The 17,418-nt window shown below is 42.6% G+C and overlaps 1 protein-coding gene across 13 annotated transcripts in view; it reads right to left on the reverse strand.

The window, feature by feature from the left end:
• The window catches only part of CHL1 (cell adhesion molecule L1 like), a 125,732-nt gene that overhangs the window by 55,615 nt on the left and 52,699 nt on the right, over positions 1–17,418 (reverse strand). For 11 of the 13 annotated variants that reach the window (XM_068694328.1, XM_068694324.1, XM_068694320.1 and 8 more), the window contains one exon: positions 546–735. In XM_068694328.1, the coding sequence (XP_068550429.1) occupies positions 546–636 (91 nt within the window). In that variant the 5' untranslated portion in view covers positions 637–735. Of the gene's footprint in view, positions 1–545; positions 736–2,279; positions 2,366–5,772; positions 5,923–17,418 lie in introns of those variants that run through there. The other 2 variants (XM_068694326.1, XM_068694327.1) reach the window with 2 other exon arrangements.

Here is a 17,418-nt window from a genome sequence, read left to right on the forward strand (position 1 = left end):
ACATACCGAACACACACCAGCCATGTAAAACAGGCAGTTTGAATGCTTCCCTGTCAGAGATGGATAAAGCCAGTGCTCCCCAGGGTGGTATGTGAGCCATAGGAAATTCTTCTCTGGGGACTAATGTACTCCCTGAGACATACACCTGCTCCTTCTTCAGGCTGAGATGGCAGGTTGCGAGACAAGTAAATAAGGCTGTGTGTACATCAACCCAGCTTCAGGGAGATTTAGAGCCAAAATGAGGAATCTACGTGAAGGACAAAGCAGAACCCTTGGAGCTAAGTGGTGTGTTGGATCTTGAACATCAGATAGATGTTATTAGACAAGTTTACTGCTGCATTTAAACAAGACCAAACAAAGCGGCTTATATTTTTATCACTTCTGGATTTCCCAAAGGCCATTTTCTGACAGAATTAAATTCAAAAGGAAACAACTGAAAAATAGGATTTAATATTTTTTTCTTCAGGGAAAGGTAAAAATGAAAAAAAAAAAAAAAAGATACCAAAACAAAGCAGCAAAGTGTTCAGTAAATAGCTACAACTCACCTGATAACGGTATTTCGATAGCTGCTGCCAAACTCAGTACAAAGAAAAACAGGCATATGGTGATCCTTTTTGTGCGTAATAGCATCTCCATCACTCTTCAGTAAACAGGGAGTCCAAACAGAATGAGAGATACCTTATGCTTCCTCTCACCATCAATTCAAATCAGATGTAAGGATGGGAAATTGGATGTCTAGCAAGGAGAAGAAAGAGCCATATTAGCTTGCAATATTAACTTGGTTTTAACGAGGTTACTAAATTAAAGCAATGCTTCAGGATTTGCAGCTAAATTGCACAAAGTGGTACAGTTTCCTCTCCTCTCCCCCCACCCCCTGGCTTTGGGAAGGCTCTACATTAAATCTCTAACAAAAAATACTTGCAGAAAAGGTACATATCAATTATAGCACAGAACTATAATTATTTTTTGCTTTGCAATTAAAAGCAGGGATGGCTTAAAACATGGTATATTTGTAATCATTCCAGTTCATAAATTTTTCTAATGAGAGTTGTGCAAGTTGGAAAGTAATGTAACAGACCTAATGAGAGAAATTTAGTACTTTAATGACCTTACTCATAAATCTCACATGTCTTTTATCTTTCATTTATGTCTAAAAAAGGAGGCTTAATCCAATTTAGTTCATTAATAAGGACCAGAGCACGAAAACTCCACTTTTACTCTATAATCCCAGAACTACCGCAGGTAGGTTTTACACAATCCATTGTACATCATTAGGCTCTGCATTACAAGGCAAAATTGCCAGGCACCAGCCAAAGAAGAAAAATTTCATCTCTAATGAGTGTTTAAGTGCAACTCACAGAGGAGTAAAGGAGAGAGAGCCCTAGAAATGTAGGTACATGGAGGGTTTCAGTTATCAGCACCACTTGCAATATCTTGGTGAAATATTAATGAGCACGTGGTATGCTACCAGGATAACTTTTTTCCTTCAACCTTCCTGGAAATCAACATCTTTGAGACAAAAATCCCTGGTGTAAGATTGAAATTGGCCAACGAGAGGGCAACAGACAGACATGATAATCCCATAATCCTCATTTGTGTAGAAATGAGGCTAAAAAACAGATGTCTTATAAGTATTTTAGGCACCAAGCATTCACTGGTGGAAGAAGCTGGCTGATCTGCTCAGTGCTTTGCTGGGCAGAGAGGAATAGCACAGACAGGGACCCACTATGTGCAGCTAAGGCAGCATCCAGTAGCAGCAGCACACTGGTTTGTGGCAGTAGAAATTTCCTTTGGCTTGATTCCTCCTAGCCCTGACTTGCGAGGAAGAGGCCCTTCCAAAGCTCTGCCCAGTAAAATCCTTATTCCCTGCTGCAGCCCAGTGTGTGGTGGGCCCACCTCAGCCTCTTCCTAAATCACTGACCCCAGCCATCTCCCAGGCTCCCCCATCCATCCCAGCCTCGAGCAGTGCCACATACCCAAACAGGCAGCGCAATGCTTCGCTCCTATGATTATTAAACCCCAAACCAAAATTTCTCATCTTGTGCCAGTTCCTAGCAAATGAACAATTTAACTGCTTAAGCAATTTGGAGAAATAAATGAGGTAGCTGCACAAGAACTTGGCAGCAAGGGGCGGGTTTCGGTCTCAGTAGTGCCAAAGCACAGCACTCTCCTGGGGGCCAGTATATGCCAGATAAAAACCTGCAAAATCTTGACCTTGGTAAAAACAACAGCTCTGCTCTGCAGGGAGCTGGAACAGCCCTGCAGCTTGAGTTGGGTACCTGTCTTTTTTTCCCAGGAATCCCAAATTCTCCTTTGTTCTCCCTAGGAGTCAGCTGCAGCATCCCTTGCACTGGGGTGGCAAAAGCTGATAGGAAAAAACCTTTCCTCAGCACAACAAACAAGAATGCTACAAGAAACGTTACATTACTGATCCCTTCTCCTTTTTCCTTTTCCCCCTCCTCCCTATGTTTCCCTCTTCCGTCAGCCTCAGGCTTAAGTCAAGTAATTTAAATTCACTGCAAATACTTATCTGTAGTTCCTTACCTGCAATTCATTATTTACTGTGCTGTTTGGCTAATAGTAAATACTGATTGCTCTAAGGACAGCTCATTTGTTTGTTTAATGAGCTGCCTTTTACTTACAGTGAGCGAATCTTTCAAAATATCAGTATTTGTAAGGAATGATGCAGTTCTAGATTATATTATTGTATACCATTGCTCCCAGAAACACGCAATACAAATATTGGACAACTAAGCAGCAAAAGTAAATAAATAAATAAATTCCATTTATCTCATAAACCTAGTGAACAATTTTCCCTACATGTAATTACTGCATTAAAATTGCTCATAAACAGTAGCAGAATGACAGCCAAAATTCCCAGATTAGGGGTCTAGTGCTTCCAAGAGAAATTACATTGTACTATTAAAAAAGGCATCAATCTCAGCTATTTGTTTCCCTCTTAAAATATGCAAGATTTAGTTGCTGTGTAAATTCTGTACAGTGCAAATATTAATGAAAGTACCGAATTCCCACAGCTTAATATTTGGTACATTTCTGAAGTGACCTTTTCATTAGCTAGAATCAAATTTAATTTCTCAGTGACATATATATTACAAGATTGTTAAATAAAAGCTGTTGGTAATTAGAAGTTACAGCCTTCAGGGGTGGCTCCAGTCACAGAACAGCAGAAGAAAACTCTGGGAAAAAAAAATAAAAAAATAAAAAAAATGTTTCCTGGTATGAGAAATTAAAATTTGGTTATTTAATTAGACCATATGTTGCAAGATAAGTGACTGTATAGCACAGGAGTTTAATTAAGTACTCTAATTCTTGGATACAGTCACAGATAAAAAAAAAGAATCCCAGCCTGAGTGACAGACTTCCCCCATCTCAGAAGACCAGCAGCTTCTCTAGCTTCTGATTTTCTTTATCACCTCCCACCAGGTTGGCAAAGCCACCCTCTGGCATCCAGAGCATCATCTAAATCCCACTGGCTGGAAGACACACCTCTGTGCTCTCCATGCCCTGAGTAACAAAAACCTCCCTGCTTCGCTAGTTAGCTGAGAACGGCTGATATTTATGCTAGTGAAACCTGAAATGTAATGCCACAACTTCAACATTTATGCTGCTGTAGTATTTCAGGGAAATAAAAAGTGCTACAAAACAAACAAAACACAACAAAACAACACTGCCTGCAGACTCATTCATGTGTCCGGATATATTTGGAAAGGATGAGAAGGAATATTCATAAGGATCCATCCTTTCACTTCAGGTGTCAATGTTATACATGGCTGTTCTCTTAAAAGCTTTTGGATGTCTCAGTGCACATAGCAGTGAGAAGACAACCGTCACCAGACTCCATCACAGTAACCTATTTTTGGAAGTTGTTACTTCTCAGGAAAGTAGTCCATGATGCAAATTCTGGAGGTGATTAAAGTAATCATCCAAATCAGAAAGGGTCTTCCTGCTGTGGTAAAATATTTCCCAAGCAAATACTAGGCTGTATCATACAGACATGAAGATTTTTTTAGATGCAACCTCACTCCCAGGAGGGTTAGTGAGAGGAGCCTGAGCATTATTTATCTTGCCAAGGACTTTATGAACATTAATGGACAGCACAAGTAAAGTACAAGCTTTCAGTGCACTTAGACAACATCTCAACTTTATTTTAGAAAAAGTGTTTCGAACACGATTTCAGCTATTGTACCTTCCCAATTTTGGAATCTATTAGTCTTTAGATTTTTCAACCTCCCAAAACTGGAGGTTGAAAAACGTGACAGAATGCATATAAAGATTGAAGAAATACGCATGCAAGGCTGTGAAACGTTTTACGCAAGAGAAGCAGGAGTAACACTTGATTCAAGAACCAGTGTAAGTAGTACCATGAATTTCCCTGGGACAAAGATTTAAGAAATAAGTAGGGGTGTGGGGAGCCTGGCTTGCCAGGTGCTGTTTAGCTGGAGGAGAAGCCAGGCAGCAGCTAGGAGCACCAGACATGATCTCACCAGCAAGGTGGGGCTGGGAAGTGCCGTACATAAGCATCTCCTGTCCCACTGCCTCCCCACAGGGGACCATTTTTGCATATTCCCTGTCGACTCCCAGCTGTTTCCAGCAAAATCCTAAAATGCAATTCTCCCAAAGTCTCTGCACATCACACCCTATGCTCGCACGCCATTTACAAGCTGGCTGTGAATGGTTAATGTTTTCTCTTGGTCATCATTCTGTCCTTATAATTGCCCAGCACCTGACAGCTCTGATTTAATTTGTTCTGTACACCTAGCAGCTGAAGAGCTGTACTACTAAATCATCGAGTACAAGCATCATATTTCTTAAGGTCTTGCACATCTTACACATGCACACAATGACTGAAAACTACAGAAATGGGATTCTAATCAGTACATGTGATCTGCTTGTTGGTAGCTGCTTGTCAATGCAAAGCCTCACTTCTAGGATATAGAGGCATTTATGAATGTGAGATCTTCAGGCTTTTCTAAAAAACATATATTAAAAAATGATTCCCTCATGCCATTTTACCAATATGATTCATGTAACTTAAGATTATCTGAATGAATTATTGCTTACATTTCCATTGTGCACTTTGGATGTCTCCCTTCAAGTCTGCAAGCGTTTGGTTTTGCAACCAGTGTGGAACTGGGCAATGGATGGTATTTAAACTGAATAAATAATACATCAGTACCCATTTAGGTCTGGCTGCTGAACGAACCTAATGCTGACTGAACTTGACCTGGCCCTGCAGAGGATCATTTGTAAACATAAGCCGAGCAACCTTAAATAAAACTCCCCACCTCTGTATTTGCTCTCTGTGAAAATTGTGTGAGCAAGCTTAAGACCCAGAACATTTGATAAAACACCAGAATTGATACAAATCACACAATGGCTGAAAACAAAGTTCCTGTCTGCAGCTGCAGATATTCATGACAAAGCCTACTCGGAAAGTGGCTGCCCTGCAAGGCCCGTGGGGGCAATAAAAGCTCAGAAGAAAACCCAGAGGGGAAATCAATCCCTAGTTTAGTTTAGTCATAAGCAAGGAAATAAGTATTAACTGTGAACAGTATGTTGTTTATACTAAATATATCATTAAACTTTAGTTTTAACATCATGGACACAGCACATACAAGGAGATCGAGATAATTGGTGATAGGGTCGTTCCTACAACTAGGCACATACAAATCTAAATGCCCCATAGCCAAATGCTACCATTGTGGATATTCTTAAATATGTGAATAAATAAAAGCATGTGCACTAACTTACGGAGAGTGGTGACGTTCACCACTGAGCCTAGCTCAGGTGACTCTAAGGCCTGACCCTGCTGATGGGACTGCAAGGGTCAGCAGCAGCACTGCAGAGCGCTGCTCCCCAGGTGCCTACATCCTGCTGCTTCCTACAGCTGTAGAATGACCTTCTGAGACAGGTGGAGCACCTAAACTTTCATCCATAACATCTACCAACAGGTGTATCTTCCACAAATTTAAGTAACTTTTTTCTTAATTGAGGATGTATTTTGATCCCCATCACCTGAGACAATGAGTCCCTCATTCTGGGCTCTTTCCACAGTTCATTTTCAAAGTGGGTCACCTGGTTCACTCTATGTGAACTGCCACGTGTAGTTTTTAGGAGCCTTGGGGAACAGCCAAGAGCATGAGAACAAGGGAATATTGCTGCCTCGCGCTCACATCTTCCCATCCTCTAACATCAGCAACTAGGACATGCAACACAGACTTTTATGGCCTGCCATAAAAACATTCCTCTTGCGGGCTGCAGAATAGCCCTCATTATTTTAGGCACTTAGAGCCAAGAAAACACAGAAAATTAACAGTTACGAGTTGAGGGACCCAGAGGGGCTGGGCAGAGCTGAATGGGGACCTGCACACTCTGTGCAGGGCAGGGGCAGCAACTCCCAGCCACAGGAGCACAGGGGCTCCCTGTAACAGGTGAGTTTAAGTCTATAGGCATGAACTTGGTCCTTTCTTGAGTAGGAACCCATCTGTACCTTTGCACTTAACTCCTTCTAGCCTTCTTCTAGTTTTACTATGGCAGCAACCTCTTATTTTTCAGGGGAAAATCTGTATTTAAGATAGTGTAATTGAGCTTTACATTCTACATCCTGCAGCATAAATCGCTTATGTAAATACTTTACAAACTTCTGAGAGATCTACAATGATTTGATTAGCAAGTTTTTATGATATCTAAAGTTAAAATTAAATTCAAAATATCCTACTGTAATTTTAGATTATATTTCTCCATCACACTACAAAGCACACTTCACATAATACTTGTACAAGCCATCATAAAATAAAGCTCTTGGCTTTATAGATGCACACATTTACAGAGGTAACAGCAGCCTAACCCCCCAAGTATATCTGTTACATCACCCTTTCCTAAAGGCATTGCCATACATTTATTCAGTAGTTGTTAACCAGTGGAATCAGCGTGCCTGCTCCAGCACCAGCAGATAAAGCTGTAAGGGAGGAATGTTGTACACATGGCTTTTTCACAAGCCCACAGACACACAGTGACAGTCACTCCCCCGTGCTGGTAGCAAAGCAGCAGAGATGTGAGCTTTAGGGATATAGCTGAAAGCACACCAGCTGGCTAAAAATTAAACCATAGTCTGAAGCTTTTTTATTATTATTTTAAACTTGAGACACAACATGTCCTAAATGAGCTTACTACATTTCTGGCTGAAACTCGTTTCATATTAATCAAAATTTTCAGCAACAATTAGCATTTCAGCTCATAGGTCAAGCATGAAGCCCAAAACAAAGTACAGTAGCACCGGGGCTGAATGACTGGAAATGACGGCATGTCAGCCAGGCACAAAGGACATAAAAGCAGGTTGTGGTCTGTTTTCAGATGAGACTGCAGGAGACAGCCTCCTTGAGTGGAGGCAATGCAAATCCTCCTGGTTTCACAATGAATTTGCGGCAAAGGCACTTTGTTCTTTCGCACACTCATTCTCCTTGTTTCAAAGTGGAGAACAATAGGAAAGTCACGAGCTTTCTCATGACAATAGCAACAAATGCCTTATAGCAAAGCAATGCCTTCAGGAGGATCCCTGCCTCACCTGAGACCCAGCTCGGGCCAGGGGCTCTGCAGAGCCCTGGTGGGCTGGAGGTGTGGGCAGGGTCCTGCACTGCAGAGCTCCCCTGCAGCCCCAAGGTTTAATGAGATTGCTCATTCCCCTGGAAAGCCTGGGTAAATCAGCACATCCCTCTCCCAGTCTCTTGATGGGAAGTTACTGGAGAAAGGCCGCATTTATCAGGTAGTAAAAGAGGGGGGAAATTTACAGCACCCAGGAGCTAATGGGCTGTGTGAAGAGTTTGGCATGCGCGTGGTATGGGGGCCATCCCCGTGGCAGGAAAATCACCTGATGGTGACAGAAACCACTGCAGAGCAATGAAGTTCCCACTTTGTGTAGTGATTTTCACAGCATGGGGCCGTGTTTACTTTAGAGTTCCCTGAGCTTGTAGCAAGATGACAATGTGCACAGGGAAAAAAAGGTATTTAACTGCAAGTGAATTACCCTAAAAACAACACAAAACAGCAATTATTCCTACTTGTTTCATTAGGGATGAATTGTTTCTGATGTGTCCCAGACAGGTGAACTGTCCCTCTCTTGCCCAAAGTATGCTCCCAAGATCCCAAGAGGAGAATCCCATCAGCTTGCACACATCAAATCCTAAAACCAAAGGAGAACTACCACAATGATCTCTTCAGAGGCACATGAGAAACTGATGGGATGAGTTTTTGACTGGGATCTCCAGCGAGAAAGAAGTTCATAATCTTAATGGAAATGCCTGAGATATTCTACTAAATAGCATTTAGTAGATTAAATTTACAATTTATAGATAAATTTACACTTTATCAGGTCATGATTTTGCTTTGATGGCTTATGTTAATGGAAATCTTTTGTACCGAGGTTTTCAAGGGAATGGGGTTGCTGATAAGGTGAGGATTACTTCTGATCGTGGGCAGCAGGGACTGAAAGTTTTCTGCACTTGCTCATGCACCATTCCTACTGTCATACTCTACAACCAGAGGAGTTTTTAGCTGCAGCAGTTACTTCTCTCCATTAATGCCTTTGTTCGGAGTACTGAATCAAGACATCAATCAACTAAAATGAAGACAGTTAGCTGACAATATATTGAATGTATCTGCAGCAGCTCTGAAATAAAGGGAAAAGACTAATTCTGTTTCTCTTTTGGATCCATGTTCATCAGCCCTTTCACTACTGAGAAGACAGAGAAAAGCAGTTTCTAGTGACTGCATTATTTTCAGGTGATAACACAGAAAATCTTCATCCAGATTTGAATCCAACTAGGGTGCCTAGGTACACAATGAGGAGAATGGAGAATCTTAAATAACGATGCAGAACCATGGCTTTCATTACCCATTCAGCCCATAACATGATATTCTTCAGAACAAGTTGTACTAATCAATTACATGCACATTGGGTAAAAGCACTTCCTATGTTGGGCACATGAAAACTGTATCGTACACTTTGCACAGAGCTTCTATACGCACTGTGTGTGTTAGGCACCTTTTTCTCTAAAAATTGAAGAAATCGTAAATACTGTTGATTGTGTTGTTTTTCATCTTATTTGCATTGCACCACATAGACAGATCCATTTATTGCCCTGTAATCCTTACCCATGACATTTCGCTATGCACCTTAGAAATGCTGATCAGAAAATAACTCAGAAAACCACAGAGAGGAGTCAGTTATTAAAAAGACAAGCACTGCATGTGACATTTCATGCACTTTACTCTCAACTTTCTCTGACTTGACTTCTGCTTCTTCATGCTCCCTTGCAGCTGCCTCTGAGCCCACAAAGCTCACTAGGGCACAGGAGAGCCAAGCTGCATGGCTTCACTTCTTACAGATCCTAGTGTTTCAAGCAGCTCCCCCAAACACAGACAAATTTTCACACAGAGGGTGGTGGGGCACTGGCACAGGCTGCCCAGAGAGGTTGTGGATGTCCCTTCCCTGGAGGTGTTTAAGGCCAGGTTGGACGAGGCCCTGGGCTAGTGGGTGAAACTGGGTGAAATCTAGGGGTTGAAACTGTATGATTTCAAAGGTCCTTTCCAACCTGAGCCATTCTCTGATTCTAGGAGTCTCTGAAATGCCCCTGCACCCTGTGCTCTTCGTGCTTGTCCAACACCTTTGGTGTGTCCATCATGTGGACCTCCTTGGCGTAAACAACATCAATTATTCTATAGCTGAACTGCATCTTGCAGCCTGAGGGATGCTCTTGGGCATCGACTGAGAAATGCTGATCTATTATAAATAATATTTTGTGTTAGGTGAATAACAGGGATCTTTCAGAGGTGCAGACCACAGTGTGCCAGGTTAAGAAGGTGCAAAGAGGACTATCCAAGAGACTGCTACTAAATGCAGAAACGTGTCTGTGGCCAGGGCAGCTCCCTGGCACGAGGGCGTGAGGCCAAAGTGGCCGCAGGCCCCCGAGCAGGGTTGTCTCTGTAGTTCTGTCAGGGAACATAAGACAGGAGCAAACCTTCTAGCTACTGAATTCTGTTTTATTCCACTTTGCAGAACAGCCAGTGGGAGATTTCCTCATTAGAGCCAGTGTGTCTAAAGCATGGGAGAGCAGGAGCTGCGGGTGATGTATTGCCTGCCTTCACACTCTCCTATCTGCTCTTTGGCAGCGGTGTAAAACCCTCAGAGCTTGTGGATATCCTGGTCTTCCAAACAGGCAGAGAAGTTGTTAATGGCTGGTAAAGACACTGCAATGTAAAAATGAAAACTTCTTTTGCAATTACAGCCCATGCCCTTTGAGCTTTCCCTTCCACTCTCCTCCGTCTTTTATTTAGCTGCAGTTATTTAAAGCATTGATCTCTGTTTAAGCAGCTGCTGCCACAACTAGTCAGCCCAAGCAGCTCTTTTAATTAAATATTTGCTATTGTGCAAGTTTTCTCTCCCCTTCCTTCTATCCTCATGGACAACATTTGTTCTTGCAGAGTTAACAAGTCTGCTGAGCACCCTCCACCTGCGCCTGAAAGGTGCCCTGCACTCCAAGCAGCCCAAGTGGTGCAGTGTCTCCACAGAAATGAATTTTGATATGCACCCTGTCATTTGCTATCAAGGGGAACCATCAATAATAAGGAAAAGAAATAAAACTTGCTGGGATTTAATAATCATTATTAAATTGTGTCATTTACATAATTACGCTGTAGCTGTTACACCAAAGCTTCTCATTTTATGGCATGGTAGATTGGCAGAGTGCTTCACAAAATGAATTTTTTTTCCTTCTATCCCCTGTCTTTTACCTATAATTGCAAATATAAAGTTGACCAGGTTAACAATGCTAAACCACAACAGATACTAAACAGGTTTGCCTAAAGGATGGGAAAGGAGATGAGATTCACAATGTGAATAAAAAAATTCTCCCACAGGTTGCCCCAGGAATAGCACTCAGGGCAACTGGGTTGAACAAATGCCATAAAGGCTTGCTTTGCTTGGGCAAAGGCTGCTTTTTCAGGCCGATGGCTCATGAAGCAGACACCTGCCTTGACTCATCTCTACGTGGTTGAAGCATGACTCAGACTCTCACTGCTTGCAGACAGCAGAGCCAACTTGGTGCAAACCCGCCCATCCATTAAGACTACATTTGACACTGGAGATAAAACAGAAAGAGGAAAAAAAAGTGCTTTTTGAGCCCAGATGTTTCAGCAGTGAGCATGGATGCTTGCAGTACCCCTTTATGCAGAAACGAGAGTGCATCGCAGGCTGGAGCTTAAGGGGTGCAGCACTGCGAAGCCAAACAGACAAACACAGGACTTGGAGTATGCAAAGGAGATGGGGAGAGAAAAGTTTAGGGAAAAAGGAGGCAGCAAGAGGAGAATATGAGGAAATTAGACCAGACACCAACAAGCATGATAGAGCTACGCGGGGCCTCGAAGCAGCTGCTGTTAGATGTAGATGAGAGAGTGAACAGCTCCTGGGAGAGGGCAGAAACTGTCAGAATAGCAAGGAATGCAGATGAGTTTGGGACCAGTGCTGTACAGAGACAGACAGGGCAGGGGTTTGGGAGAGCTTGTGCGCCAGGAGCAGGAATGCGCTAGGGAAGAAATGAATGAAGCAGCAGGTCCCAAAGCACTGCGTGGGGAACAGGAGATGCCGCAGCGGTGCCAGCAGTCTGCGGGGAGGGGAGAGGAAAGCAGCTCACTGAGGCACAGCAGCAAATGCTCCTTCAGCGCAGGATTTCAAACCCGCTTGATCTCTCCAAGTGGAGAGACACAGTGGGGATTTATTTCAAAAAGAAAGACTAATGGCAGCAAGAAAATCTCATCTATATTCACATAAATAAATATAAAACGAGAAACATTGTGAAATACAATATTGTACAAGTTGTTTGGTAGCACTTGCTGCAGAGGATGCTGAACTGCACCAGGCTGTATCCTTTGAGGTCAGGAGAGAGGCTCCTGACTGGTTTCATCTTAACTGGCAAAACCAACCAACCAACCAAATAAATAAATAAATTGATCTGTTTCTATGGTAAACGCATCAAATTCCACTTGTGCACCACATCTCTTTCCCAGACTTTCCAGTTAGTGGAAGCAATTAGTAAAGCAAAGCAAGGTTAAGGTTAGAGCCAACTTCTGTTACCTGCTGACAGGAAAACCTTTCTTGGGCAGCAAGTGGATGGTGAGGATTTATTAAAATGATTTATATGATTTGTAAAATGTTACCAAATGTCTGCAATTCAGCCTGTTTCCTGAGAGAAACATAAAAGGGCAACGTCTGAAATCGTTGTTTTCCTCTGATTCATTCTCCAGTAAAGCCCAGTTCCTTAGCACCCTTCTGGGCACCAGGCACGTAAATGCAAACACCACAAACAGGTCCTCCAAATCAGCAGGTATAGCAGGGAGGGCTATTATAAAATGCCATTTACATTTAGTAGTAGCCAGAAAGTTAGAAAGTTAAAAATAAAAATCAAATAATAATAATTTAAAAAAAATCATCGGACTGGAAGTACCAAAGTCAAGACGAACGAGAAACAAGTTCCTCTTGTTTCAGAAGGCAGTAACGCCTTCTGCAGCTGCTAACAAGCCCCACTTAAAAGGCATCTTTCTGTTTCCTAATTTTCTCTGCTTTCTTTTCTAACACCATTTCCAATTTTGTAACTTTTCTTTATTAGCGTGAATGTTGTTTCCATTCTCAACTTGTCTAATGTTCAAAGCTGGCTCACCGAACTTGTTGGGTACAAGGAATACTGCTTTCACACTCAGAAACCAGTGTTTTCCACAAAGACTTTAAACCCGCATAATCCAGGACAAGTTTGGGCATCCCAGCCTTTCAGAGGTAGCTCTCACTGGCTGCAAAACCAGCTTCAGGGCTGCTACAACCAGGATGCAGCCAGGAGGATCCATCCAGGAGCTAGTTGTTATCTCTAGCACTACTTCTCCTTCTTGAAAGGGACCACCCAGGACTGCAGAACACCTCAGACTGACACAGTGTGGCTCCTCTCTTTCTAGACCTAAGGGATGTGCAGACAGGACCAGTGCTGCCGAAGATGTCCCAGCACAAAGCAGGCTGGGGCTAACCCAACACCTATTTAACATGCCAGGTCAGCATGCTGTACAAAAGCTGCAGGTGCGGCATACACCCTGCAATATCCAGCTCAAACACCCTGCACTATTGTTTCACCCCTGCTCAGGGGCTAACTTTCTTAACTTGAAAGGCTCTCAGCAGCTCTTTCACAACAAATAACCAGGAGTATGATTTCAATTTCGTCACAAAGATGGCACCACCTTTGCTCCAGGCTCCGCAGAGCTCAGGCTCTGACACTGAACCTCTGGGAAGGAAAGACCCCAACGGCATCCCAAAGTCCTTCCAGTTCCCTGCTGGAGTCAGAGCTTCCCGCAGCAGGCAGGCCCCAGCAGCCTACATGCTACCCTTGCACGTCAGCGTGCCACTAATCCTGAACCACAAAAAGGCTTAAAATATCTGTCAATCATGCTCCCTCCGTGCAGTCCTTGCTGTCTTTCTGGTAGAACTGTGACTGCCGGGCTGGAGAGCAGCATGGCAATGTACTGCGGGAAATTAAAGGCCAGCCAGGGAAACAATTGCTACCATAACGCGTGTAATCAGCGGGAGACGGGATGGATGTTTGCAATTCCAAGCCATGGAAGGCATTTTTAAAGTGCTTTTAGTCTCGTCCATTCTCCTTTAACAGTAATATTTTGCTCCCTAATAGTTGCATTTTATATCTAGGTCATAATTTTCCGAGGTACAAACTTCTACGGTATATGTCAAGCTATGTAGTAAAGTCAAGCAAACACTTGTAGTAATTATATGCCCAGGAGATTTCATAACATCACAGAATTAACAAGCAGTTCAGTAAATTATATATCACTTGATCTGCAATTGCTACATCTCCAGCAAAGAGCTCTGCTCCATCTGCGATGGCAGTGACACAGCACGTCAGCGCGGTGCGAGCCCGTCAGGCGGTTATCACACACTAATATTAGCTACCACCTTATCTCACGTTTCTCTTTGAAGATTTAAGTACGATTTTCTTGCACTTTCTTTTCAAGAGGGCAGTTTGCAGAGTTAAGTGCTTCTGCATTGAGAAAATGAGGTTCTGCTTAACAGAAACATAATCGTAACGTGCAGAAAGAGGCACATTTCTCACTTCTCATGATTTGCACTAGAAATTGTTTTCACATTTCTTTCACTGCACAGCAACTGTTTAAAGGGACTAGCTCCACACAAAGGTGTGTAAGTCCTTATTCAAAATGGGTGTCTTGACACACATAAAGGCTACACAAATAAGCTGAACAGGGACGTAGCCTCCATGCTGGGCAGAGAGGTGTGCCCAGTTAGCGGGAGCAAGGTTCTTGCTGCAGACACGTTACTGAGGTCACTAGTCTGGCACAAATCTCATTAAGTGCCCCAACAATCATTTTGATAAAGAATAAACCTCTACTCTTAAAACTTAAGAGTTCTACTCTGTCTCTACTCTTGAAAACTTAAGGATCAAAGATGGTTTTAAAGATTTCAAATAAAGAAAATGTAGGATATTTATTTTTAAAACATTTCTTTCTAGACTACTTCAGTGATGCCAAGGTTACGAAAGGGATTACAAACAATCTGTACAAGGAGGTATCTGAGCACTGCAACAAATTGCCCAGGCAGCCACTGCATTAAAGCTCAGAGGTGAGTGCCCTTCACTGTTTGCTTAAAGGGATTTCCTGCAAAACCTGCATCATTTGTCTGACACTAACTGGGAAGCGTAATGCATTTAAAGAACTCACAGATTAATCGTCTGTTAATTCTGTTTTCTGAACAGCACCAAGCAGAGAAAATGGTCCAGGATCGACTCCATTCATAAACATCACAAATTTCAAGGCAGACTGCTTACTGCCTTGCGTGTGACCACGTGGGGTGTCTGACATCTAGACAGGCTCGAGTAAAACGATGGAATCAAACCTGGGAGATGGACAACCTGCAACAACCTGAACTCCTATCTGACAAAGGAATTTTATTTTATTTTGCTGGCAAATTTGATTGCAATTCTAAACTTCTTGGTTGAATGACCGATGCACTGGAACTCTGTCTCCAAACAGAGTTGACCTCGTGTGTTGTTTTCTTTAGCAAGTGACTAATCTATACTGTGCAGACCTAATACCTCAGCCGTCTGCCAAAAGGTGTACAAACAATCCACATTGTAACCGAGTCTATTAATATGTATTAAAAGCCCTACTGCAGTTGACATGACATTCCTGTACATGAATACGAAAATACGGCTGCTATATTAAAAAAATTCAACTAATCATGCCTCACTGATTTTCTCACTGTGAGTTTCTAATTTAAACTTTTAACTGTATCACAGCAACCTCATCAAGCCATGATTTCTTATGGCTGTAGAAGCAAGAAAGCCCATTACAGTAACAAGAAAAAAAAAGAAAGCAAACACAAACCTGTTCTTGAAGAAGAAAGAAAGAAAAAGGAAAAATGAAAAAGAGTAAAAATGAAATGGAATTTCACATCGAAGGAGAAAAAAACAAACAAACAAACAAACAAAAAAAACAGATTATGCATCTGCTTCCCCCATTGTTTCTTATTCTACTGGTCATAATAGGAACATGGTCTATAGCATAAATCTGTCTAAAAGGGCACCAATGCCCAGCAGACAGAAGAGCCATGAGGGGTGACACACCAGAACAGACAGACTGCAGGTGACTTCTGAATAAACCTATGTCAATTGCGGGCCAGACCCAGGAAATCAGACATCAGATCCTATCCACCCATGCAGCTTTGACTTCCACAGAGGGCAGGAAGCATTACTTAATTCTTATTCCACTCATGGGTTTAAGCCCTTTACTCAGCTCTACTTAAAGCCTTGGGACTTGAGAACCTGAAACCTGTGAGCCCTTGAAGCCCAACACAGGAGCAGCAGCTCCCAGTTCTCTCCAGAAACAGTTCCCTCCAGGAAAGCAAGTCCTTCAGGCACTGGACATGATTGAGAGGAGGATTTCAAGGGATTCGGATGCTCTGTTCACATGAATAGCGTAAGTAATCTCTGCACAATCTCTAGGGGTAATTTGAAAATCCCAGTGTGGGTTTTGGGTTTTATCTTTTTGGTTTGTGTACTCTCCCCATGCACCAAGGAAGCAGATCCACTTATTAAAGCATTTATTAAACTTGCCGAGCTGTCTTTTTCGCCATCTCTGAGCTACCCTTTGTGAATGCTAATCACTGTCATTACACAGTTCATCCTCAATGAAATACTTGCCATGATTCCCACTGACCAACAAAACAAAATTAAAAAGAGCTCAGGAAAGAAAATAAAGAACAAAAGCCTAAACCTGGAAAATATTCAATAAAGATTTTTTTCCAGAGTTCCTTATCTCTTCCCCTATGTGCCACATTCCTCATTCCCAAACGCCTGACCCCCTCTTCATAAAACTGTCTTCAAAAGCGATCCTAAGAGAGCACTCTTCCCCTGCTGGGTGGGGATGGGAAACTGGGACACGGAGGAGATATTTTTGTGAGCAAACACAGCCTAGTAAAACTACAAAGATTTCAGGTAGGTGGAATATCTGAAGCCATTCTGCAGACATGCAAGCTCCTGGAGCTCTCCATCACAACAAACACGCACGTGGAGGTAGATAGGCAGGGATACCTGTAGTTATGTATGCATGAATGTGTAAAAGAGACTGAGGTTACATCAATGAACTCCTTCAGTTCACTCCTTATCACCAGAAAGAGTTGATTTCAGGTGTCAAAAGCAGTGAGGCAAGAGCATTATCAGGCCGTGCTGCTCATCTCCACCCTCTTACAATCAGCTACCTTTCTGGGGCCAAATGACAACACCCAAGACAAGGACAGACGGCGGCTTTGAGCTGGAAGAGCTCTCATAAGCACCTCTCAATACACAAGTCATAGCATGCTGAGATGCTCTCACAGAAATCATACCGTTTCTTTCAACATCCCTCACCAAAGGAAAATTTCCTAGAAAAGTGATGTGCAGGAGAGGGCTGCTGAGTTTTTATCTTGTCCAAGTTTACCTTCTTACCTCCTCCAGACCTTTCTGTGATTAGCCCTCTGCAGCACCAGCAGAGCTTTGAAGCTGATCTCATCTTACCTCAACAGAGCCCTGTGATGCCAGAAATTCTGGTAAAACTAGAGGGAATTAGGTGAATTTCAGTGAAAATAACAAAAATAACAACAACAAAAAAAAAGACATACAGGCAAACAAACAAGAAGCTTTCCTCACAGTAATTCTGTATTGATTTGAGACATAAAAACCCCTCTACACGTAAACAAGAGCTCTGAACTTGGAAAACCACTCATGTTTTCTACCCTCTTGTGTGCTGATGGAGCCATGAGTGAATTGCAGCTCCCCAGCATCCCCCAGCTAGGTTTCATCT

This window comes from Anas acuta, chromosome 11 (genome assembly GCF_963932015.1).
Source record: "Anas acuta chromosome 11, bAnaAcu1.1, whole genome shotgun sequence".
Lineage (NCBI taxonomy): Eukaryota > Metazoa > Chordata > Aves > Anseriformes > Anatidae > Anas > Anas acuta.